The sequence below is a fragment of the Melospiza melodia genome, chromosome 1, assembly GCF_035770615.1.
Source record: "Melospiza melodia melodia isolate bMelMel2 chromosome 1, bMelMel2.pri, whole genome shotgun sequence".
Taxonomy (NCBI): domain Eukaryota; kingdom Metazoa; phylum Chordata; class Aves; order Passeriformes; family Passerellidae; genus Melospiza; species Melospiza melodia.
Genome location: NC_086194.1, coordinates 169,306,570 through 169,331,237, shown reverse-complemented (window position 1 = coordinate 169,331,237; position 24,668 = coordinate 169,306,570). Strand labels below are relative to the sequence as shown.

At 39.2% G+C, this 24,668-nt stretch overlaps 1 protein-coding gene across 2 annotated transcripts in view; it reads left to right on the top strand.

The window, feature by feature from the left end:
• The window catches only part of TRAPPC9 (trafficking protein particle complex subunit 9), a 452,774-nt gene that overhangs the window by 27,256 nt on the left and 400,850 nt on the right, over positions 1-24,668 (top strand). For both annotated transcript variants that reach the window (XM_063174628.1, XM_063174619.1), the window contains exons 10-12: positions 13,564-13,690; positions 17,196-17,341; positions 23,102-23,187. In XM_063174628.1, the coding sequence (XP_063030698.1) occupies positions 13,564-13,690; positions 17,196-17,341; positions 23,102-23,187 (359 nt within the window). The remainder of the gene's footprint in view (positions 1-13,563; positions 13,691-17,195; positions 17,342-23,101; positions 23,188-24,668) is intronic.

Genomic DNA, 24,668 nt, shown 5'->3' with positions numbered 1-24,668 from the left:
GAAGAGGAACTGATAAACTGGAATAAATTTGCTTTCTGCCTGTAGATCTTATTTGCTGTTAAAAGGTCCTTGGATTTTCCAGGACTTACAGTGGAGCATTGTTGATTTATGTATGGAAAGTTGTGCTGAAGACAAGGTTTTAAACTTTTCCACTCTGCATTTCCATGTGTGATATTGTTAATCCCTAATCCTAAGAAGGTTTGAACTCCAAAAGACAAGAATCTTCTGTGTTCTTTGCCTTCAGACATTGTGTGTCTAAGTAAAGCTTCCAGTGTCCTAAGGCCTAGGATAACTGTGATGCTTAGTGCCTTTGAAAAAAATCAAACTAAATATTCTCCCATATGTTTGAAACACAGTTGAATATTTTTCTTTCCTTCTCTCCTGAATACATCCAAAATAGAACTTGCTGTTGAGTTTGGTGTCTTTTATTGATAAGAAATGCCAGAAGTGTATTTCTGCCTGTATTTTTTTGGTAACTCTGCTGAGATTGATAGTGTGTGACCATAGAATCATTAAGGTTGCAAAAGGACTCCAAGATCATAAAGTCCAACCTGATGTTGTGCAGGGGACCATTTAGCATAGAAAATTACTTTAAATTTATAGTTCTTATAAAAATATTGGAATGTTAGGAAAAAATAAACCAACAAACCTTTAATCTTGAATTGTAGTAAGGGACAAAAGCAAGAGAATTGAAGGCAGAGGATTAAGTTACAGTTTTACTTATTGTGAACAGTTCCCTTATAAACTGCTAAAAAGGTGTCATTAGAGTTCTTCTCTGATGCCACATGACTGAAATTTCCAGGTTTTGTTAATTAATTGAAGGTTTAATTAGAAAACAGAATTAATGCCAGTGGTATTGGAGTTCAAGAGTGCTCAGATTTTCACATTTTCTGTGCTGCATAGAAAGTCACCAGTTCCAAAGGCTGAAGAAAAACTCAGTCTTTTGGGAAGTCAGTTTTCACTTGAATGTGTTTCTTCCTAAATAAACTTCATATTTTTAAAGCTTGTTACTGATTATCTGCTAAACCCTTGTATTTAAAGTTTGGGTAGTTTGCAGTTAATTTTTAAAATTAGAATAAACAGAAGTGAAAACTCCTAAGCTGAGAGGAAGTTACCAGCTAAACATTTGGCTCTGGAGCTTGACCTTCTAACCCTTTTTCTCTCAGATTTAGCTGCCTCTAGACAGAGAAAAGGAACATTTTCTCATTTTTAAATTTAATTCTCGTCATTTACTAGTTCAGTTGAAGCTGAGATACTGATTTATTCTCCAATTAGAAGCTCAGCTGCTGAGATTTATTTGTTCCAATGAAATCTAGATCTATTAATTAGAAACTCTTGCTTCTATTAATGGAACACAAATGCATAGCCTAAACTGGTTTGTGTTAAAAACAAAATTTAATGTTTGAATTGAATCACACACATTTTAAAATACAGCTTGTCTATGTTTACTTGAATTTACTTGAATCTCCAACCATGCAGCATGGCAAATCTAAATAAAGAATATCATCAAGTAAATGGGAGATGTCAGTCACTATTTTAACAACATGGAAACTAAAAGTTTGATTTAAAATTAAGCTATTTAGTTGCATAAATATGTAAAATGCAGTCTTCTGCAAAGCAAAAAGAGGTACTAAATTCTGTGTAAAACCTCTAATCTCAAGCTATTATGTTTTAATGGTAACAAGCCCTTAAGAATCACTTTCTTTAAATAAGAATTAAAATGTGCAATTGCAAAGTTGCTTGGAATTGAACCTATCTTTTGCATAATGCTTTTTGCAACAAAACTGTGAGTACAGCTCAGTGAATTTGAATTGAGTAATGTCAGATATTTGGAAAAAAATGCCAATTATTTTACTGTGGCTCTTCACTGATATTATTAATACAACTTAAATGGGTTGTGGCTTGCATTGAGTGCAAATAATTCTGTGTTGGCTCATCTGTTAGGGCCTCTCTAAACACAGAATTATATGGAGACAGCTGCTAAGGAAATGTGACCACCCACCAGGCAGGCTGTGGTGAATGAATACAGAGTTGGGAATGTTTCTCCATTGCCTCTTGAAGATTTGAGGTTTGAAAGTGAAAGCTTTGAACTGCTTTCTTTTAGAAAATGAAGCACCTGTTTGCAGACCACTGCAAGACCTTGATGTTGATCTGTTAGGGAAGGGAGGAATGAACTTTGGGAACATCAGGTGAACTTGGCCTGGGTACCAAGGAGCAGCCAGTGGATTTTAGGGGAGCAGAGATGGAGGTCACCAGTGATGTGCTGTTCTGGGAGGTGGATGTGAGGTTGCCACTCACAAAATCCTCTCTAAGCAAGTGCCCAAAAATCTGTGAGGTCTACAAAGTGTTGGAGTCTTTGCTGTCCTGGCTGATCCTGTGAGGCTGCTCCACCCTGCTGGTGCTGCTGCCCTGGCTCTGCTCCCTGGCTGGGCAGCTCTGGGAGGGACCTGGGGAATTCCCCATGCCAGGGATTTCTCCCAGGGCCCTGGTGAGCAGTGCTGGGGCCATGCTGGGGTAACCCTTTCCTGTGCTTCTCAGCATCATTGCTGGCATTCTCCTACTTTTCTGTTTTCTCCTTCTTTCCTCCTTTATGAAGAAATGAAGTTGAGTTGTCACTTTGGATCCCAACATTTGTTTGTGTTTTAGTCTTCTTTTTGGGTATGTTCAGAACCTAATTCCTTCCTGCATTTGTGGATCAAGGCAAAACTTGTCTCTCGTCAGCTGGAGCAGATCAGAACAGTCCCTCACCCCTGCAAGTTCATGTTCTTTCAGACATTCAGCAGGTTTCCAGGATTTCAGGATTCCTGCTGTTTGCCTCTGCTGGCAGGGATCTCCATGTTCTGGGGTGGTTTTCTCATTCACAATGTATAGCATGGGATGGAACTAGGAGTAAGAGTATTCCATTCTTTGTTTTGTGGGCTAATTCCTAAAAGATCTTCAAGGTTCATCTATTTTGTTGTTTGGGAAATATTTATCAGTGTAGCTCTGCCAAGATCTTCCTGTCCCATGGTTATTGTTGCTGCACTTGAGTTCTTTGCAGTCTTCTGGTGAGGTGACAGCCTTCACATCTGAGCTCTCCACTGCTCTGTCATGTACTCAATGAATTAAACTGCTGACTCTATGATGATCTGCATTAAACATGCAGAAGTAATTTTTCGTCTGTTGATCAAGGATTTGGATTCTTTATTCTTGAGAGAACTTCCCAGAACATCCTGGTGTGTCTGTCCTTCCTCTGTGTGGTTGTTTCCTGAATCATGTTTCTTAAAGATGTTTATTATCAGCCTGGACTAAGATCATTGTAACTAGTGAAGAATTTCTGCCACAATTTCTGCTGAATGCTGTTTCAGTTCCCCTCATCCTGTAGATGAGTTGGGGTGGACTTGCCAGTGTTGGCTGGGAAGGCCACCTTGATGCCTTGACAGCTTGGACTGGTTGGTAGCTGAGAGTCTCCACACCATTAATATGAGGGTTTCCACACCATTCCATAATTCTGGAACCTTCTCCTTTCCAGCCTGCTGTGCTCAGGTGAAATATCAGCTGGGCAGGGTGAGGTTGTGCCCTCTGCAAAGAATTTATGAGCTTGATCTAAGAAAGAAACCCCAAACCTTGTTCATCTTCAGGAATTATGGCTAAACCTGGACTGAGTGTAATTTGGTGATGTCAGACGTGGTGTCTTACAACTCTTAAAATATGTCTTTCCATCTTGCATTTTGGAAGAGGAAATTATGCAGTATTTTAGACATTTTTATTTATAGAACTGATTGCATATGCATTCCCTCAGTGTCATTTAAATTTCAAATTGCTATGTGGAAGTATGGAAAATAAAGAAGAATATTAAACTGGGCTCCTGAAAATTGACAGCTAGGCCACAAGTGAATGTGGGAATGACTTTAACCCTTTGTAGCCCTCCTGCCAAGCAGCAATAAGGACCAGACTTGGTTTCTGAGGATCTTTACTTAAAGTTGTAGTGTCCTGACTTTCCATCCAAACCTGGGAAAATGAAGTGAAGCTGCACAGGAATTTGGTGGGTTCTATCTCCCCACAGAGATTGGGGTAAATGAATTTCACTGGAGCAGGGGATAGGAATAACCTGTGAGTCCATAAAAAACTTTTGGGCATGGAACAATTTAAAATGGCTTTTTTTTTTTTTTTGAGGGACTGCTGGAACAGCTTGTCACTCTGTTCACCTCACTGCCTCCTGTTCTGTTGTTCGAATCTTGCTGTGACTTTCTGATTCCCCCATGTTTTCTGAGCTGTAGCCAGAGTTGTTGAGAATTTCAGCTCATTTCAGTTTGAGCTGATTGCTCACCATTTCTCCCCTCTGTTTGCCATTTCTCCTGCCTATTCTCATCATGCTGCTCTTCTTTTTTTTTTTTTTTTTTTTCCTGTTTTTTATATTTAGGTTAGAGAAAACAAGATTATAAATATTACAAATAAAGACATAAGCCCAGAAAAGATTTTGAGGTGTAACTTGCTCAAGTCATGAAAAATAATAACTTCACACAGAAGCAGGAAGCCTGCCAGAACTGAAAGATAATTGAGGTATGGAAAGAGACACTCAGGGAAGATTGAGCTGTATCAGAACATTTGGATCAAGGTTTTCTGTTTAGGAAAGAAGATTCCAAGGCTGCTCCTTCCTCTACAGAGAATAAATCTGGGAAATTATTTTGAAATGTAATTAGAGGTGGTTTATGGTGGGGAGTGATCTGAACTGTAAAATGAACAGTAATAAATTTCAGGTACCAGATAAGGTTCAAAGGCACTAAAAGCATTTTAATTTTAAACAGCTGAATTACAGTTGCAGTTAATTTCTTAAAGTGTTTTTATCCTCACTTTAGAATTACAAATGGCAAGTGCATTGCTGTGTTTTTGTAAGAGTTCAAGAGGAATGGAAGTTCTTCCAACTGATATATCTGTGTCACAGTCTCCCTAGTGACCCTGGCCACAGCAGTGATTGTTTTTACAAGATTCATCACTCCCCCTACACATCTGTGGCCCTCTCAGTACTGACTAAGTGACCCTGGTCATGGATGCTTCTCTTGAAGTGAGGTAAACCAAATTGCATCCTTTGAAGCCCTCTGGGCTTCAATAAATTTGGCTCAGTACTGGTTGCATTATAAGAAGCTCTGGTAAATACTGGTAGGTATGTGGATGATTGTGATTTAATAGGAAGAGGTTGGAGCATCTTTGAAGCCTGATTTATTGTCAAGGAATGATGGAGCACTGAAATGAGTGTGATTTAGTTGATATAGTATTCCTGAATTAAAAAAAAACCAACAAAAACATTTATGAGTATGTTGGTTCATTAATGATTAGAAGAGATAGAAACAGTAAGTGAATGAGTTTGGGGTGCTGAGGAAAGAGATTCCCAGCCATGTACTCAGCAAGAACCAAATCATCCCTGTATTATCAACACTTTTCAGCACAAATCCCAAAACACAGCCCCAGCCCAGCTGCTGTCAAGGAAATTAACTCTACCCCAGCCCAAAGCTGCACTTGTCAAAGCAGATGTCAGCTATTAGGAAACTGCACAAGTGACAATATCACAATTTGTTGCCAAGCCAAGGTTATTTAGAATTTCTAGAGTAGACTTGATTGTGATGATGTTACTTGAGAGTGGAGGATAAGAGATCCTGTGTTGCACTCCTGCTCTTCCAGAGTCTGCTGGTGCTGTCCCAGGTAATCCCCAAGCTCTGCAATGAAGGCACAACTGCTCTGCTCTGTAGCTTCTTTTGTTCTGCAATGCTTAAAATACTTTAAATTGCATTTAAATTAGGGCAGCATAGATCATCTGTAGTGTGTAAATTCATTTTTGGAAAGGTAAATGTTACTGACTGCAAGGAGTAAAGAGAATGATGCTTTAATCAGACTGAACAGAGAATTTAGTGCAAATTAAAACTTGATGTAAACTTCAGAGTTACAGTGATGTTTACTTTACTGACACTGATGAACTGGTTTTAATGCACTGTGTTGTATTTCAGCTGACAAAGACCTGCAAGCTGGTTTTGCCCAACCAATAAACCTTTCAAAAGGGAGCTACTTTGGTTGGTCTGGTAATATTCAAATTGACTGATTTCAGGATGAAGATGGAAATCTACAGTGTAATTACCAGGGAATATTTATAGCAGCCTGGGTAGTTCTTAGCCATTACTTTGAAATATTTCACAGCTTCAGCTTAATGCCATATCGTGCCTGTGTACTTATATATAAATAAGTGTATGTGTGTATATATATGTATAAAAATGTAATTAAACAGACTTGTCACCTTGTGTGTTTGATGTATAGCAGTGGCACAGTGTGGTCTAAGAATGAATATATTAAAAAAAGCCTGAATGGAAATGCTATCTGATGTGTTGGAATAAAAGACTTGGGAGATTTTATTTGAAGTAGAAGGAGACTTCTTAGAAGCCAGTTAAGTTTTATTCATCATGGCACTGTGACTTCTGCTGCTTTTCATCTGCTTCTGTGTTTTCATCAGTTCTGTGCTGTCAAACTTCAGCACTGCTGTGTTCCTGCTACACTTCTTCCTGCTTTTTTTAACCCCCCACTTTAGAATGTCTCCCTGGAATTTGTGTTTTGTAGAGACAAGCCAACTTATTTAATAGCTTTGCTCAAACTGCTTTATTAAGTGGGTGTAATTTATTTACCTGAATTACATGTCTTTTAGACTCTGATTTTTTTTTGAAAGTTTGAATGAAATGGAGTAAACTAGCAACAGGAATAAAAGATTCAAATTCATTTGCATAGCACTAAATATGAAACGCAACAAATTTTAAAGTCATATGTTATATGACAAAAACAATGTACTGTGAATCAAATATTTAGCATTATAGACAGCCTGAAAGTCTCACACAGGATTTATCTTTGCTTAGACTTGTGTGTCAGTGAGGTACAGACAAAAACTCCAGCCAATGCCATAGCCAGATTCTTAGGCTGTGATCAGCAGATCAATTGTTACAGTAAAATAGTGCTTTTTTATGGCAAAAATTTGCTATTAATTCTTTAAGGTCACTCATGAACAAAATGAAGTCTTTGAGCTTTAGTCCAAAATTGCTGTCTTCATGTAGGTACCTCTGATCTTGAAGAAATGTGATTTCCCTCAATTAATTGTGGGAAAATATACAGGTGTGCAAATGGAGGCACATTGCAAGGTTTTTATTCCAGGAAAAAAAAAGAAATTCCTTTGGGGAAGAGCTACTTCAATTGGACAGATGAAGACATGAAGAATTTGTGCTGTATTATTAAGTGCTATTTTTTTTTTTGTACCAAAGGAAGCTATTTTAGGAAGTGCTATATTACTAAACTTCAAATATATTTTATATGACATTTAACAGACTCAATACTGCTCTCTCACCCTAAATTCAAATTAAAGCACTGGAGTCAAGGCTGCTGTTGAAATTGGCAGTTTATATGGAAAAAGAAATATCCATGTTTAAAAATGGATCATCCCTGTACCTCAGTGAGCTCCCCATGTGATGTCCATTGGGTGGGATTGGATGTGCCAGGGGAAGATGAGAGGGGTGGGAGTGATACTGAAGAAATGTTTTTACAGAGGGATGGGAAAAATCAACTGTACGTTTGGAGAGAGAGCTGACATGTCTTCATTTTAAATTTTCAGCCAGTTTCCCAGTTTTTTCAGCAATTTAACCATCCTATTCTGAAGCAAGTTTAGATCACTGGTGGAGGCATTGAAGTTTTGAATCCTGATAAACCTTTCTGGCCAAATTCCTGTGCATAACAGTATATTGGGGAAAATGTTCTGCAAAAATCAATGTGTTGTTCCTTCCACCCTCTGCTTCTTCCACATAAAATCCAGAATCAGACGTGTTTATCAGTTACACCATTGTATCTGGGAATATTTACAAAACCTGCCTTGCCCATAAGCAGCTTTGCAGCAGTCCTGAACTTCATTTATTGTTAGAGAAGTTATATATGTCTAATTTACTCCACTTTTTGTAATGGTGGGACTCCTGGTATTCCTTAACATGAAAAAATTAGTATTGATTTCAGTGATTTATATACTGATTTTGTGTGTACAAAATGTATTTTTTTAGTATTGAAAGTATGCAGTATGAAGTTCTGAGATATGATGGAGAACCAGACACTGAAATTTTGATGGTGTCTTTTATGAACTGTCTTTCAGCTATGTCAATTTTTCAAGTCAGGTTTTAAATAGAAATATTTGGCTGCAAACTGGCTGGGACTTCATGTGTATGAATTTTATACAATTATTAAAACCCTTGGAAGGGTTTTATAGGTAATGGAAGACTGTGATGTGTTTAGTCTCCTCCTATTCTTTGTCTCTGTGGCAGTCTTTTTAGAAGTGGAAAACATTCTGCTTCTAAAAGACAGCTATTTTTATTTGTGTATAAAATATTTTCTTCCTCTTTCCACAAAATTAGTAGTAAATTGAGAACTTATTTTTCAAAGATGAGCTATTACACAGCCAATAACTGAATCCTTTGTGTGGGTGGAGTCAGTCTCTGATACAGTTCATGATGCTCTGTTCATGAAAGCAGATCTAACTCTCTCATAGCATAGATTAATTATTTTCTTCTACTTTCTGCTCTTCTCTGTGTCAAACAGTGAATTTTATTAGTCTCTGCTGTGATTATTTAGTGATTTATGTTGCTTGATTTCTTAAAGAAATGGAATTCATACTCTCTGGTGGCTGCCAGTGCCTATCTCCCTAAGAAAGCTTTGGAGTCTGTGGGGAACACACACATTTATTGCAGCAATGGGATGAACCCTCAGGGTTCCTGTGTTCCTGTCAAAGCAGCTTGTTCAAGTAGGAGATTTCTGAGCACTTTGAAGTTGTGCTTACCTGCTCCATGTATTTTTCAGAAAAATATTAATGGTAGAAAATAAATGTAGAAAGTGCCATCCCCCAATCCCTGTCAGGGTTAGTTGGGTGGAGAAGCAGAGGGTGCTGCCTGCAGGGACAGGAGCTGCTCTGTCTGCTCAGTTCCAGCCCTGGTGATGAGAGTGGATTCATCCTGCAGGTCCTGCCCAGGTGCTTTGCTCACACCTCTGGCTCTGTGCTTGGGGAAGGGGGATGCCCTGAATACACAAATGTGGTGCTCCCTGCCCAAACCAGAGCTCAGGCACTGCCTGAAAGGCTGAGGAGCTTTGCACACCCCCTACAATCTGATTAACTGCAGAGTAAAAGCTGTGTGGTGGTTGCTGTCTGTGAAAAATCAATTCCTACTGCAGCTTTTGTGAGGGTCTTAATGTATTTTGTGGCCTTTTTGAAATTCTTTAGTTTAAAGAGTACACTGCATTTTCATGGCAGAGTGAGACTGAAGATTTCCCTGGAAGTAGACATGGACTTCTCTTCTCTAGGGCTCACCAAGCAATTCTCATTTTGTGTGGGTGTGTGAAGGAAATAGCACAGAATAATCTGAGTTGGAAGCAACCTTAAAGTTATCATCTCTGCTTTGGGCAGGAACACCTTCCACTGTCCCAGGCTGCTCCAAGTGTCATCCAACCTGGCCTTGAACACTTCCAGGGATGGGGCAGCCACAGCTTCTCTGGGCAACCTGTGCCAGAGCCTTACCAGACTCAGAAAATAGGGTTTTTTCCTAATATCTAATCTAAACCTGCCCTCTGTCAGTCAGAATCCATTTTCCCTTATCCTGTCACTACATGCTCCTGTAAAAAGTCTCTCTCCATCTTTCTTGTACATTCCCTCCATGCACTGGAAGGCCATATTTGTGTTTATGGGTGCAAAAACTGCTTTTTCTCTTTTTTTTTTTTTTTTTTTTTTTTTTTTTTTTTTTTCCTGTCATCAGACTGCCTTTTCTGTCTTGTTATATATTTCTGTTAACTCATTAAGGAGATGTTTGAGTCTGTCCTGAGAGAGCTGGGTCAGGACTGCTGCAGGAGCTCTCCTCAGACTTCTCCTTTGTGACCATTATTTGATGTCTTCAAGGGAGGAGAAAGCTCAGCCAGCACTAAGCACCCTGGGCAATGAGGGGCTTTGTTAAAATGTTGATTCTGGGCCTATCACTGAGGTAAAATTGGAGTCAGAAGGTGCTGAGCTATTTGTTTTCAATATTTTAGTGAGCTCCATAAGGAAATGAAGTTGTTCCAGTGGGATTGGTGGGTCAGACAGGAAATGTTCCCTTTCTTTATTTCACCTGGCTGTAGATTGTCCTGCAGGGTTCACTGTGACTTGATCAACACAACATCAGCCAATTGTTGCCAAAGAACAAATGTTGTGGTTTTGTTCTTTGCCTTGGGTAGTGACTGAACCCAAGTACAGCTATTTTAAATTTCTTCAAATATTCAAGAGCACAGTTACAACAATTGTGTTCTTCCAATTTTCTGTGTTATCTGCCAAGACATGAACTGCTGTTTGTGTTACACTGTTAAATCACAGTTACTGAAGTGCTTAAAAACGTCAGTCTATAACTGACCTTCTGTCCTGTCCTGGTCTGATTTTTCAATGGCTCCATTATTGTGAAATATTGCTCCACAGGACTGTGAAATGAGCAGAAAGTCTTGTCTTTTTCACATTTAGTAGCTTTCAATCACTAATGGTTTCTGACTGTGCATGTGAGGCTCTCAGATTTTTGTGTTCTCATGTTAGAAGAAGGTTTGAAGCAGCTTGGACACAAAAACAGTGCTTGTTATGTTGAGGTGAAGTAGTTGAGCAATGAAATTCTAAGAGTATGGGTGGGAAAAATGGCAAATTTTTTGGTTGTGAGAAGCAGTCAAAGCCAATTTGGTATGAAATGGGGAAAATGCAGTGGGGTTATACTGAACAAACTGAGCAGAATGTGCTCACATGCCAGTGCTGCCAGAGGCTTTGCTCAGCTTTATTTGGTTACAGCCATTCTGTGATCCTGGGCTTTCAGTCAGTCTGGAGAGAAAGTGAGGGCAAAAAAATTGTGAACATAGTTAATCCAGATGAGAAAATAAGCTGTCACTCCTCACTCAATAAATGAGTCTCTAATACCTACACAAGAGCATCCAGTAGTGCTCCCAGCTGCAGGACAGGCTTTTAAAGCTGTTGAGGTGAATTCTCAGGTCACAGGATCAAGTGGTGATTGCCTTCCTGCTGTATGAGCATGAAGGCACCAGGTGGGTAAAGACCTCCAAGAGCAGCTGGTTTTTGTCTCTTCTTTTCAAAAAGGTAAGTGCTGGTGATAACAATCACAGAAATCTCCTCACTGTGGGTCAGGACTGAGGTTGAGGAGTTCAGTGGCTCCTGCCAGGAGGTTCTGTCAGATCAGGATGTCAGGCAGCCAGAAGCTGTGAGAATTCAGAGCTGCAATCTCTGTAGCAGGTTTGTCCTGGTTTTGACAAGGTTTTTGGCAACCATTAAGGCACAGAGGTCAGGTGCTCCTTGAGGGAGAAGGTTCCAGTGCTGGGTTTCAGAAGTGGCTCTTGGGCAGGATTAGGCAGCTCTTTTGCATTGTGAATGCTTCCCATGGTGTCCTGCTGATGTGGATTCCTTCAGCATCTTGGCTGAGATGTGGTGCTAAGAAAAAGGAACTGAGCTGCTGGCCTGGCATGTTTAAAGCTGTGTTTCACACCACATCAACATGGAAAAATGGTTTGGTTTGGTTTTTTTCTCATGGAAAGCATGGGGAGCTGCTACCAGGAAATAACCATAAGATTCAAAAATCTGTAAACAAATTCTTCTTGCAAATGGCAGCCTGCTTTCTTTGAGAACAGTAACTGGCAGTGTTTCACACTAGGGAATGAAAGGCAGTGCTCTGGCATGGCAGACCTTTGGTTTCAAGCACAATTAAGCAGATGCTGAAGCGTTACCTTCATCATTCCTGGTAGCTGTGAACATTTCCATCTGGGTGGATTCTGCTTGCACTGTGTGCCCCTGCTCATAATATGGCAAATAACCTGAAATTTTGATGGTAATACTCAGCCTTGAACCACTACAATTCCTGCCTGTGCTGTGCTTCTCTGAGTCTGTATGGATGTCTAATTAATGGGATTTTGGGAGCATTCCCTACAGGCAATTAAAAAGTGGGGAATGGCTCAGTGAAACACAGACATGAGCAAGGCAATTTGTCAGTTATGTGCCATTAATTCCATAGTGAAGGGGATTACAATCAATGTTGATTTGCTTTGAAGGAGTGTGTACTCCTTGTGGCTGTAGAATTCACAAACTGAGCTGGATTGGTGTGGGCAGCACAAGCATTGCTGGATGTTTGTGCTTTTCAAGGCCCAAGATGGTGTTTTGGGCAGGCTTTGGTATTTTTGGCACGGTTTACAGGATATGTTTCTTTCCCATTTTTCTCACTCCTCCCTCTCACAGCTGCTGTGAGCATTTTTTACCCTTTCTTAGAGGTATTCTCTCAGCATAACTGACTGGCCCAGCTCTGGGCAGCAGCAGGTTTGCTTTGGGGTTGTCTGGAATGGAAATACCCTGGTGCCTTCTCCCAGAGGCCACTCCTTGCTACCAAAACCTTGCTGCATACCCAGTACACCTCTAAGCAGGTTTTTCTGGTAGTACTACTACTGATAGCTAATTGTTATCACCCTTCCCTTTCCTATTGAGTTTTATCATTGAGTATTTTGTTATTTTAAGTATTTTCCTGATACAGTTTTGATATTGAATAATTATTTCTGTTGGTAGCACGTACATGGAACAGCCTGGTGGAAGGTTGGACATGGAACAGTCTGGTTTAGTGAAAAGTGTCTCTGCCCATGGCAGGGGGATTGGACCTTAAGGTTCCTTCCAACACTCTTTGAATATTCACTTTTAAACAAGATCTTTTCAGCTGCCTCGTTCTCCCCTCTAAACAAACACTGCCAGACTTTTCTCTATTTGCAGTCTTCCATTTCATCAGAGAAATAGGGATTCATACAATTGCAGAAAGGTTTGGGTTGGAAGGCACCATGAAGATCAAATACAATTTTGTGTTGAGGCTTTATATTTCCAAAGAGACTTATTTTTTTTCTGGAGACACAGTTTTATGTATTATTGAAAATAATTGCTGGATAAAACTAATATGCAATCATTGTACATTCTTGAAGATAACCCAAATAATATATATTTGTTTGAATGTTCTTGTATTTTTAAGCAAAACCAAAGAAAAACTTTCTTTCCTGTTGTTATGATTTAGTAGCATAACACAGTGTAATTATTTTGAAGATTAGATAGTTTTCACACAAGTTAACATCCAAAGTAATTTGTTTCTCTTCATTGCCTTTGATATTATTTAATCTAATATTTCAGAGCAGTCTTTGTTCCCATACAATGCTATTATTAATAACCTTAATATGTGTGAGGCTGATTGTTTTGTTTGGATATATAGATTTAATAGGTAGAATGGTAACAAATTGTATTTTGACAATAAAAAACTCTAACAAAAAGTAGGTATAGACTGGCACTTGAAAAATTCTGAGAAATCCAGAAGACTCTTTTGCTTAGGGTCACTTAATTATATTTGATCCATCTGTCGAGGTTGAACATTACTCCAAGTGCTGAATGCAGAAATTAGCTGGCATGCCAGTTGAGTTATTTTGTACAAAAAAAGGCTATAGTCTCAATTAAATGTGAGTTTGAAATTGTTTTCCACTTTTATTTTCTAGAAAAGAAAGATGTCACGCAGAGCTTGGAAAGCTACACGGCAAAGTGCCCTGGGACAATGGAAGTCATCACTCTTCCAGATGGTTTGAAGCTACCTCCTGTTCCCTTCACCAAATTGCCTATTGTGAAGTAAGACCAAAACACAATCTTTAGCTTTTTCACAGTACCTGTCAAATTTTAAAGGATACTGAAAGGATGCAGTCATCTCACTTTATGCATGTGGATCACAGGAACATGGAAAAATGTCAAAATGTCAGATTGTTTTGAGAAGCTCTTGATCTAAAATAGAGCCTTTGACCAGAAAATACTTTGTGGCCTTTAGTTTCAGAAAGAGAGAAGTTTTGTTTTTTGAAGAACTGTCCTTCAAGAGTTTCTTATTCAATTGAAGGAAGCTATTTTGCTGCAGCTGAGATTTTAGTTGAGTACTTGATCATTTCAATACTGCAAGTCCATGAGTTGGATGCAGTTTTCATCCACAGAGCTTGGAACTCACCTGGAAATGGTGCTTTTTGTACCTCTCCCTTTCCAGATGCTGCATTTTCAAGCTGGGACCTTCACTGGCTTGTTCTAAATCTCAGTTCCATTCAGGCACATCCTGCAGTCAGGCCAATGAATAACAGGTTGAAGCCTGGCATGACATTAGAGAGAAACAGAGAGAGAGAAAGTAGCCACTGGGTATCAATAATAGAAGACTGAAAGGGAATATTTTCTTTTTGAAGGACAGATAATTCCAATCCAGAAGAGGTATGTTGAATAGTGAAGAAAATGGAGGAAATACTGATTGAATCCTCCTTCATGGGAGTAATGAATTTAGTGATAGCATCATAGAACCATGGTATGATTAAACTTGGAGAAGACCTTTGAGGTGATCAAGTCCAACCACCAGCCCAGCACCACCACCATGTCCACCATTCAACCATGTCCTCAGATGCCACATCCACACATTTTCTGAACGCTTTCAGGGATGGTGACTCCACCATCTCCCTGGGCAGCCCCTTCCAATACTTAACAACCTTTTCCATGAAGAAAATTCTTCTAAGACCAAATTTAAACCTCCCCTGGTGCAATTTGAGGGCGTTTCCTCTTATCCTGTCGCTTGTTACCTGGGAGAAGAGTCTGGAAGAAGAGCCCAGTCAGAACTCTGGCAAGAGATTCCCAAGACTTCAGTGAGAAAGACTTCATGTCAATTAAAATGTTTTTTATGCTGAGAGAAGGGGACAAACATATCCACTTCCATTATCTACTTGTTTTGACCTGGCTGTGCTTGGAATATTGGGAATAGCTCCTGTTTTGCCATGGGGCAAGGAACCCAGCATCAACTTTATTTAACATTTAAGGACTGCTGCTCCTCTCCTCCTTCTTGTCTGTTAAAATTTCTATAAAAGCCATAGTAATAAAAATTTGTGCTCCAATAAAATGTTAGTTGAATTTAGATATAAAGGCTCTGGTTCCATCTGCCCAGCAGATCTGGTGCTGTAGAGCTGCCCAGCCCATTGGAACCAGCTGTGCTGCTGGACTGCAGAGCTCTCTGAGCTAGATCGTGCTAATTTTTGTGACATCAATTATAAATGTGTGGAAATGTCATTTTGATGAATGTTGAATAACCTCAGCTTATGATTCAATCCATGTTAGAGCCCTGTAGAAACACACATTTACTGATGGGGATGACTTCTATTTACTGTTGGCATTTCATGGTCTACGAGTTTTAATCCATTTAATGTGGGGTGCTTATTTTGGCTGTGAATTTCTTAATCAAAATACTGTCAGACATGGAAATGCCACAGTGAAATAGGAACACAGTGGCAATGTTACCTTTTCTCCCCAGTACTTCAAAGGCAATAGAAGAGATTTGGCAAGGCAAAATCTTTATATTTTATTACTCATGTTCAATATAAAATCATCATCTGGTATTTTCTCAGATTAAGTAATGCACTATTCCCATTTTTATAATTTCCCTATGTTAAAGGTAATTGTCTTACTAATATATTTAAAAGCAGAAAATTTTCTTCCTTTTTAGCACTGCTGCTTTTAGTTGTCTTCACACATTTTTCTTACTACTACAAATTGACTCAGTGCCATTTTTTCCCCTTCCCTCTGTTTACTTAGTGTAGTGAGATTTATTAAAAAATAATAATATTTTTCCTTTCCCATCTAAGCAAGGTTGTTTTTAATTAACATTTTCCAAATACAGGATTTTGATCTTCTGGCTAGCTAGTGAAATCAGTTAGTAATTCTTAATTGTCACTCACTTGCATTCAGTGGTGTCAGGCTAGGGGACATGACTGAAGCTTTTCACACAAAGGTATTAAAAATCTGCTCTCTTCTATGTCTGACCTGTGAGGGTACAGCTCTCTGATACATGTTTGAGGAACATTCCTTCCACTGTCATGCATTCAGGTAAAGCAGGTTATCCACCAGTATTTATATAATAACCACGAAGGAGCCAAAGCACTTTCCTCTGTATATAAAATAAAATTCCTTTTTATTACCTCTACATCAAATTCAGTGTTTGTTTCCTCAAATAACTATAATTCACATTTTTGCTTTAAGTTGCATTCTTATTTGTAGAAAAATTCTATAGAAGAAATTTTAAAATATGAAATATCAGAGGTATTTTACAGTTTCCTTCTTATTCCTCAGGCTCATTGTCTGTAATTTTACATATGATTTTGATGCTGACATTAACTATCACCAACATGTAACATATGGATGTGATTTATTTCTTGTTCAACGCACTTTTAGTGTTATTTAGTAATTTCTTATCAGGTGTTTTTATTCACAGAGAGAAGTTGTCAGTGTAGTGCTACTCTCACAGCTGCATTATTTTTCAGCAGAAACACATTATCTTGGTTTCTTGAGTGTGTCTACTTTCTATTAGTGTGATACTGATATATCTGTTCTTTGCTGTGCTGAGTTCCTGATTTGAAGTAATTAGGTGTCCTACAGGTTTATAGAATGCTGCTGATTTTACTGAATATTCACCAATTTATTGCTTGTTCTTCTGCCCACAATTTAGTCTTTACTTTCCCCTGAGCATTGGAAGAGTATTGATTTCCCTGCATGGCATTGTAGCAATTGGGCCTAGCAGGGATGCAATATAATAGATCATTTGTTTTCTATTTGTAATTTGCTTTCTGGTTGTTTAACAAACCCACTCAAATTTCTGGGACATTTTCTTCTTTCCAGCAGCAACTCTGCATTTTCACTGTATTAAAATCAGCTTTATTCACTGTGGAGAATTTTCTTTATTTGTCTTGCCCAGTGAAATCTTGTCTGGATTCTAGTCTGGGTTTAAGTTGAATATTTGGCTGCTTTCTGCACTGGCGTTGTGGTTCAGTCTGTACTCAAAAATTAATAGCTGGATTTCAAATCACTGTTTTGGCTAGTTTTGGTTTTGTTGTTTCTAAAGAAGATTTTTTTTTCTTTGTTATTTATTTTCTGAGAGCTTTCTGAAACTGCAGTTTCCTTGGGTTGATGTTTCTTCCTTTTTTATTGTAAATGTTTGCTTCAAGTGTTCCATTTCAGGTATTTTATTCTCAGACTGGTATTTCATATTTATCAGTTCTTTTTTAACACAGTCACCTGGTACAAAATAGAATAAATGAAATAATTACAAATTATTTTTACTCACCAGATCTGTGAAGCTCTTGAACCTCCCAACCAGTCTCCGACCTCACAAAATGAAAAGTTTACTTGGTCAGAATGTGTCAACCAAAAGCCCCTTTATATATTCTCCAATTATTGCTCACAGTCGTGGGGAAGAACGAAATAAGAAAATAGGTAAGAATAATTTACAGTATTTTCTGTTCTTTTGTTAAATTAGAGAATCTTCTGTGGTCAAGGAAAGCAAACCTGAACATTGCTGTCTTTCATTTCAGATAATCAGTATTTTAGCCTTAAGCCCTTAAGGAACAAATCTTTTTTTCTCTGGGGCACAGTTTCATATTCAAAAGAGGAATAAAGTCTCATATATGGTAATATTGATTTTTCAAGAAGAGATAAACTAGTTTTATTTCTTTCTCAAACAAAAGAGAATTCAAGGAAAACTTAGTTCTGACATGCTCTGCTTGGCAGCCACCACAATTTCAGTGCCCTGAGGAAAATGCACTGTTGTGGTTTTTCCTTTTCCTATTCTGATTTAAAATAAACTCAGAGTGATGAACTGTCTGATTGGTCCCTTTTACTCAAGGACAGGTCAGCCAGGAAAAGGTTTTATATCCTGTTAGGAATATTAGTGATTTTCTTTTTATAAAGATTATAAAGCCTTTCAGTGCAGTAATTGTGCCATTGGAAAAAGATTAGAAGTTTGTTTAAATCCTGGATTAAGTTACAAATATTGGTAGTTCTTTTTGTGGCTTTTGTGCCTATCACATGTGATAATTTTTACCAGAGGCATCAGTGTCAGCACAGAAAAGATTTATGTGACTGTGGAACAGAACTGATTGTAAAAACTTCAGAAATTTGCAGGATGTTTTAACTTGGCTCCTTGTTCATGTGGACTGTGCCTGCCCACAGGGTCAGTTCTCCAAGAATCTCTGTGGTTTCCCCTTTCCAACAAAAATGGGCTGTGCCCCTCCTGAGGACCTGGTTATCAATAAGGTGAAATCCCTCACCCTGAGAAGAACATGCACATTTTTCAGTTGGGTTTATGGTGATGTGTATTTTCAATAAACAGCTGAAACAGGAACAGTTGGGATGTGCAGAGCAGGGATGATGATCTGGCAGTTTGGGTGCACTTGGCTCAGTGTGACTTTGCTGCAGCACTACTTTGATTTCAAAAGAGAAAGGCTAAGAAATTAAAAAAAGATTAAAAAGAATTAGTTAAAGGATAAATTGAAAAAATGTGCATGTAGGGGAACATCTTAAAGTGCTCTCTTGATTTCTCTTAATAATTCATTGAAAGTTTAATTAATATTAAATTTTCACCATTTAATCTCTTAGCTATACCGTGTCGTGTTTTTTTCATTTAAATAAAACCTCATTCCCAGTTTTGTCACATAATTGTACAAAGCAATATTCTCATTCCTTGATGGGTACAAAAGGAACCTGCATTTTTGAACTGGTTAACATTTGTTTGGTGCTTTGTGTACCGTAAGAGATTTACATTTTACACTGAATATTCTTCTTTTAGGTTTTTATTTAGCCTAAGGAGATGTCTGATTGCTTCTGATCCTGTACAGCATTTGTCTTTTGAAGTATATAAACACTGCAGTCCCTGCTAAAAGCCTCTAATGTTTCAAAGTTCAGCAAACAAAAGAAAATACACAATAAAAGCAGATACTTCTTTTGAAAGAAGCTGAGAAATTTATTAAGTTTGAAATTAATGAGAGTAATTTAATGGCATGGATTTAACATTAATTAAAAACCAGAATAACAAATGAACTGTTTGTCTTACATGGGGATAGTACTCCATATTTTGGTTAAATTATTGTTTTGCAGCAAAGGAAATCAAGCACTGCTGACAAACCAAAGGGAAACAAAACCCTTTAGAAAGTCTTGAAATGTTTTCAGCTTTCAACTTGATAAGCTTTTCTGATTGGAAAAAATAACAGGGATAATTATATTGTAGTTAAATTGCTTTAATAGCATGCTAGTCGTAAAAAATAAACCTCCTGATTTTTGACATGAAGTGTTTTGTTGGTTTTGAGTGCTGATAGTCTAAAGCAGCAAGAATATATAATACAGTTCTGTTAGTAAATCCAGCAGCTCTGTCATACCTGTATTAGCTGGTACAAATATGGCTCATTTTACCTTGCCTTTCAAAACCTTTTCCCCCAAGGAACAATTCTGTAGCCCTGCCCTGGCACATTTTTCATAGGGGATTTCAATCTCATCTCAAAAAACCTCCATTGATTCAGACTCCACCATGTCCCTGAGGAGGTTGTTCCACAGAATCACTGTTCTTACTGAAACAAAACAAAAAAAAAAAATAGTAAGAAAATAAAACCTGTTTCAGTCCAACTGGTGTCTGTTACCCTTGGTCTTCCTGTGGCTCCTTGTGAGGAAAGAGCTTCTGTTGTCTTTATGCAGCCCTCGAAGTTCTGGAATACTGTGATGATACTGCCCCTGAGCCTTCTCTTCACCCTAGAGGGGATATCCCTCATCAGGGGGGTCCTCAAGTCCTTGACCACCTTTGTGGTGCTCCTTGGGATCCTCTCCAGTCTGTCTGTGTCCCTCCCAGCTGTGGGGACCACAGCTGGACACAGCTGTGCCTGACAAGCTCAGGGTGGAGTAGAGTGGTCACCTCCCTCTCTGTGCAGTGGAGTAGCAGATGGACTCAGAACCCAAAGAGAGGGACTCAGAGCCCAAAGCAGATGGACTCAGAGCCCAAAGCAGATGGACTCAGAACCCAAAGAGAGGGACTCAGAGCCCAAAGCAGAGGGACTCAGAACCCAAAGAGAGGGACTCAGAGCCCAAAGCAGATGGACTCTCAGAACCCAAAGCAGATGGACACTCAGAGCCCAAAGCAGAGGGACTTAGAACCCAAAGCAGGTGTACTCAGAGCCCAAAGCAGATGGACTCAGAACCCAAAGAGAGGGACTCAGAGCCCAAAGGAGATGGACTCAGAGCCCAAAGGAGATGGACTCAGAGCCCAAAGCAGAGGGACTCTCAGAACCCAAAGCAGATGGACACTCAGAGCCCAAAGCAGGTGTACTCAGAGCCCAAAGCAGAGGGACTCTCAGAACCCAAAGCAGATGGACACTCAGAGCCCAAAGCAGATGGACACTCAGAGCCCAAAGCAGATGGACTCTCAGAACCCAAAGCAGATGGACTCAGAGCCCAAAGGAGATGGACTCAGAACCCAAAGAGAGGGACTCAGAACCCAAAGCAGAGGGACTCTCAGAACCCAAAGCAGATGGACTCTCAGAACCCAAAGCAGAGGGACTCTCAGAACCCAAAGCAGAGGGACTCTCAGAACCCAAAGCAGATGGACACTGAGAACCCAAAGCACATGTACTCAGAGCCCAGCAGGGTGATGAGTGGAGGGATTGTCAGTCAGGGGTCTGTTACAGGGGAAGGATGGAACCAGGTCACTGCATGTACCAGGAGGAAGGTTCCTCCTCCTGTTAGAAGTAGGACTGGCACCTTCTACAGCAGGGGTGAGGCTCTGGAATAAGAAGGCCAAACAACTGATGAGGTGGCTGAGGGTCCTTCTGGGGCAGAGGGGCCTCCTAAAGCAGCACCACGTGGACCCTGCATCACAACCTCCTCTGCTGGCAGGAGAGGAAGGGTGATCGTCACAGGAGACTCCCTCCCTTCTAAGGGGAGCAGAGAGCCCCATGTGCAGACCTGACCCAACTCAGGGGAGGTCTGCTGTCTCCCAGGATTTCAGGTCAGGGACATCCCTAGAAAATTCCATCTAGAAAGACTCTCTAATTCCTGTCTGCTGTTGGTTGCTCAGACTGGCAGCAACAAAACAACAAAGAGAAGTCTGACACCAATCAAAAGTGACTTCAAGGCCCTGGGACAGCTGGTGGAGGGATCAGAAGCACAGGGAGTGATTTCCTTCATCCTTCCAGAAGCAAGGAATAACAATGATAGGAACAGGCAGCTCCATTGATGTGTGGCTCCAAGGTTGGTGTCAATGGGAAAATGTGGGTTTTTTTGACCATCTATCAACACCTGGCCTGCTGACACCTGATGGGATGAGCCTTTCTCAGATGGGAAAAGGAGTTCTAGCACAGGAGCAATGGTGCTTGCTGACAGAGCTTTGAACTATCTTGGAAGGGGGAAAGGGAGAAAACCAGGCTCCCCAGTGCTGAGCAATGGGATTTTGTGCCAAATCTTGAGGATCCTGATGGGATCCCTCAATCTGCTACACCAGGTGTTGGCCACAAGGTACCACACCTGAAATGTTTCTACCCTGATGCCCACAGCATGAGGAACAAACACCAGCTGGAAGCTTTGGCCCAGTCCCAAGCTTTGACATCACTGGCACAAATGAATCATGGAGGGATGAGTCCTGGGCCTGGAGAGCCCTGTTGGATGTTGTGCTTTCAGAACTTTCCTCAGTGTAGTGATTGTTAGAATGTGGAGATTCAGGGCTGCTGTGCTCCTGCAGATGCCTCTGTTGCTGTAGGAATCCACAACGTTTAACTCTGTACCTGTGCAGAGCAGTCACTGGCTGTTTTGGGGGCTGCAGAATGTACAAGACATCATGGACACTAATAAGCAATTAAATATGAAATGTGGAGAACATCTCGTACCACTGTGAATGTGAATGTTTTGTTTTAATCAACAGTTTTGCTTTTCAGGTTTCACAGTAATATCACCCATTAACATCTGTGGATGTATGTGTTTAATTTCCACTAGCATTAATTTGAGTTAAACATTTGCATTAAGTACATCTCCCTTGAGCTCTCTAATATTGCCTGCAAAATGTAATCAGAAAGTAAATGATTGTGAATGTACAATTAGAGTACAGATTGCTTCAACTGTGCATTAAAGTCTTAATATTGATTATCCAGGTTTTTTACTGGACATTTCTTAATATCCTAGTAGAAAAATTGTTAGCAATGTATGTTAAAATCATTAGGTAAACTAGTAAGAACTAATCCCTGTATGCTATAATTTAGCTTATAATCATGATTTATTTAACAAATGTAATTAAACCACCTTTTGTTTACTTGGACTGCAAATCCTCAGCTTGCAGGGAGAATCTTGCCACATTCAGTTTAAAGTCTGCACTTCAGGTGCATGTGGTTCATTGTGAGAAATTTGGAAGGTAGACACAAACCTGAGGGCTGAAAAGGTTATGAAGTGCTGATATAAAATAATCTTTTTGCATTGAATGGTTGCTCAAAATTTGCATCTCTGCTTCTGACCTCCATAATCTCCCACAGAACCATAGAATTACAGAATGGATTGGGTTGGAAGGGACCTTAAAGAGAATCCAATTCCAACCTCCCCTGCCATGGACAGGGACACCTTCCACTAGTCCAGCCTCATCTCCTTAAATTACAAAACTCAAAAAAAAAATTAAAATTGGCAGAGTGAAGTATCTTTAAAGTTGACTTGTCTCTTGTGCTAAGATATAAACTACAAGTTCATCTTTTCACCTGGCCCACTTCACTTCACTGTCTCTTTATTTACTCCATATAATCAGCTGTGCCTGTATGAGGACTTGTGGTTTCCTTCTTCCTGTTGTGTTCATTTCTTACCTGGCTGATTCTTCTCCAGGTCTCCAATGTCAAGGCCATGTGCACTCTACAAAACTCCAATTATGGAAACCTTTAAGTGTTGAACATGAAGGATGTGTTGAAGCAGTGTTTTGAATTGCTGCATGAGTTAATTTTGCCAATGAAGCATTGGTTCTTTGGAGCACTCTTGCTGTGTTAATGAACATTTCCAGTCCCTTCACCTCTTGCTTTGCCTGGGATTTACATCTTGTGTCACACAATGCTCTTGAGCAGGACTTGGACTGTGAAGATTATAGAGATATATTAACTATTATAGCAATCTGACAGCTCAGCTGCTGCTGTTTGTTTATAAGCCTGTGATTAGGTAATTCCCGCCTTAATTTTGTGGTTATTCTTGCAGATTTCCAGTGGGTCCAGGGAGATGTGTGTGAAGTTCAGCTGATGGTGTACAACCCTATGCCTTTTGAGCTCCGAGTAGAAAACATGGTATGCATCTTCCTAAATCTTCTCTTTCTGCTATTTTTCTGAAGAAAAATCTCATTTGGATTTTTGAATATGTTTTTGTATTAATATTCTTTAAATATGGTTTAAGCCGGCATAATCTCAGTTTAACACTGTGGTGTTAATCAATTTTCTCATATTTTTGGTGATGAGGTATTGAAAAGAAAAATCTCTGCAACTCAGAGTGTTTAAATGCTTTACTGGCACTGACCCATAAATCAGTTCTGTACATTTCTGTATTGAATAAAACTCCTGCTACATGATTTACATAGAGTGGTTTTCAAGTAATAATTATACCCAAAACCTAATGATTATTGTACCCTTGCTACTGTTGTTTAAAAGTCTGCATTCATCCTTGCTTTTCAAATTCCCATTTTGACCACAATTAAAAAACCTGATGAACTAAAATACTTAGATCTGAGAAGCTTTGGGTTTTAATAAAAACTTCAGCTCCTGGACTTCTTGTTCCCAGTGATTTATGTTATTTCAAAACACTCTAATGTCAGATGAACAGAAGGAAGTGAAAAAAAAAAGGCCAAACCGCTGGAGAAATATGTGAGGTGAGAAGGATCAAGCCTAAGCTCTCTACTTCAGCTGGCTGCTTGCAGTGTATCCTGAAATAAGGGAAATTGTGTTTTTTCTTTCTTTATTCCATCTAACAGGATTTTTAAAAATTGTGATCAATTTAAACATTGAAAGTTCTGTAACTACCAGACCAACTTAATATCCACTCAGTTCTAATCCAGCATTTTCCTTTAGGTTAAATACTTTTACCTTTAGTATTGCTTTAAATATAAATCACATCTCTTAGAGCCCTTTGTTCTGTCAAGCTAATTGAATCAGTGTACATTTGTTTACTCATGATTTTTGTTTGGGTTTTATTTTTATTGATATGTCTACTGCAGTGTCTAGTCTGACCTAAATTACTGATAATAAACCACATATAATAACGTGCTTTTCCATGGGAAGTGAACGTGCCCAAAGATTTTGTTTTTATAGCACAATAAAATTAAGTCTTGGAAGCTAACATGCCACTTTCTCCAGCAACATTTCCTCTCACCCTCACAGAAGTATTTAAATTTTTAGGGATTTATAGAAAAAGTAGTTGTAAAGCTGCACATCAGAAGGGTCTCTGTGGGAATTAATTGATTAAGAACATTTTGATTTACAGTCCAATTAGTATTGCGTAAGTAATGATGTTGTTATATATTAAAAAAACTTGGAAAATTTCTAAATGAGGAAATTCCTTCTGAGTGCTTCCATGCACTCAAGAATTCAGAATGCAGTTGTTTGTGTAGATCTACACAATATCCATTCCCTGAGCAAATGAACTGTAGTAGCACCAATACTTCTCTTTACTGTTGTTGTGGTGAAGTTCTGTCTTGGAATTACCACTGAATTCCAGTTCCAGTGGAAAGCACAAGAGGAATTAATTTGCCAACCAGATGCAAATCTTTGAAGTGATT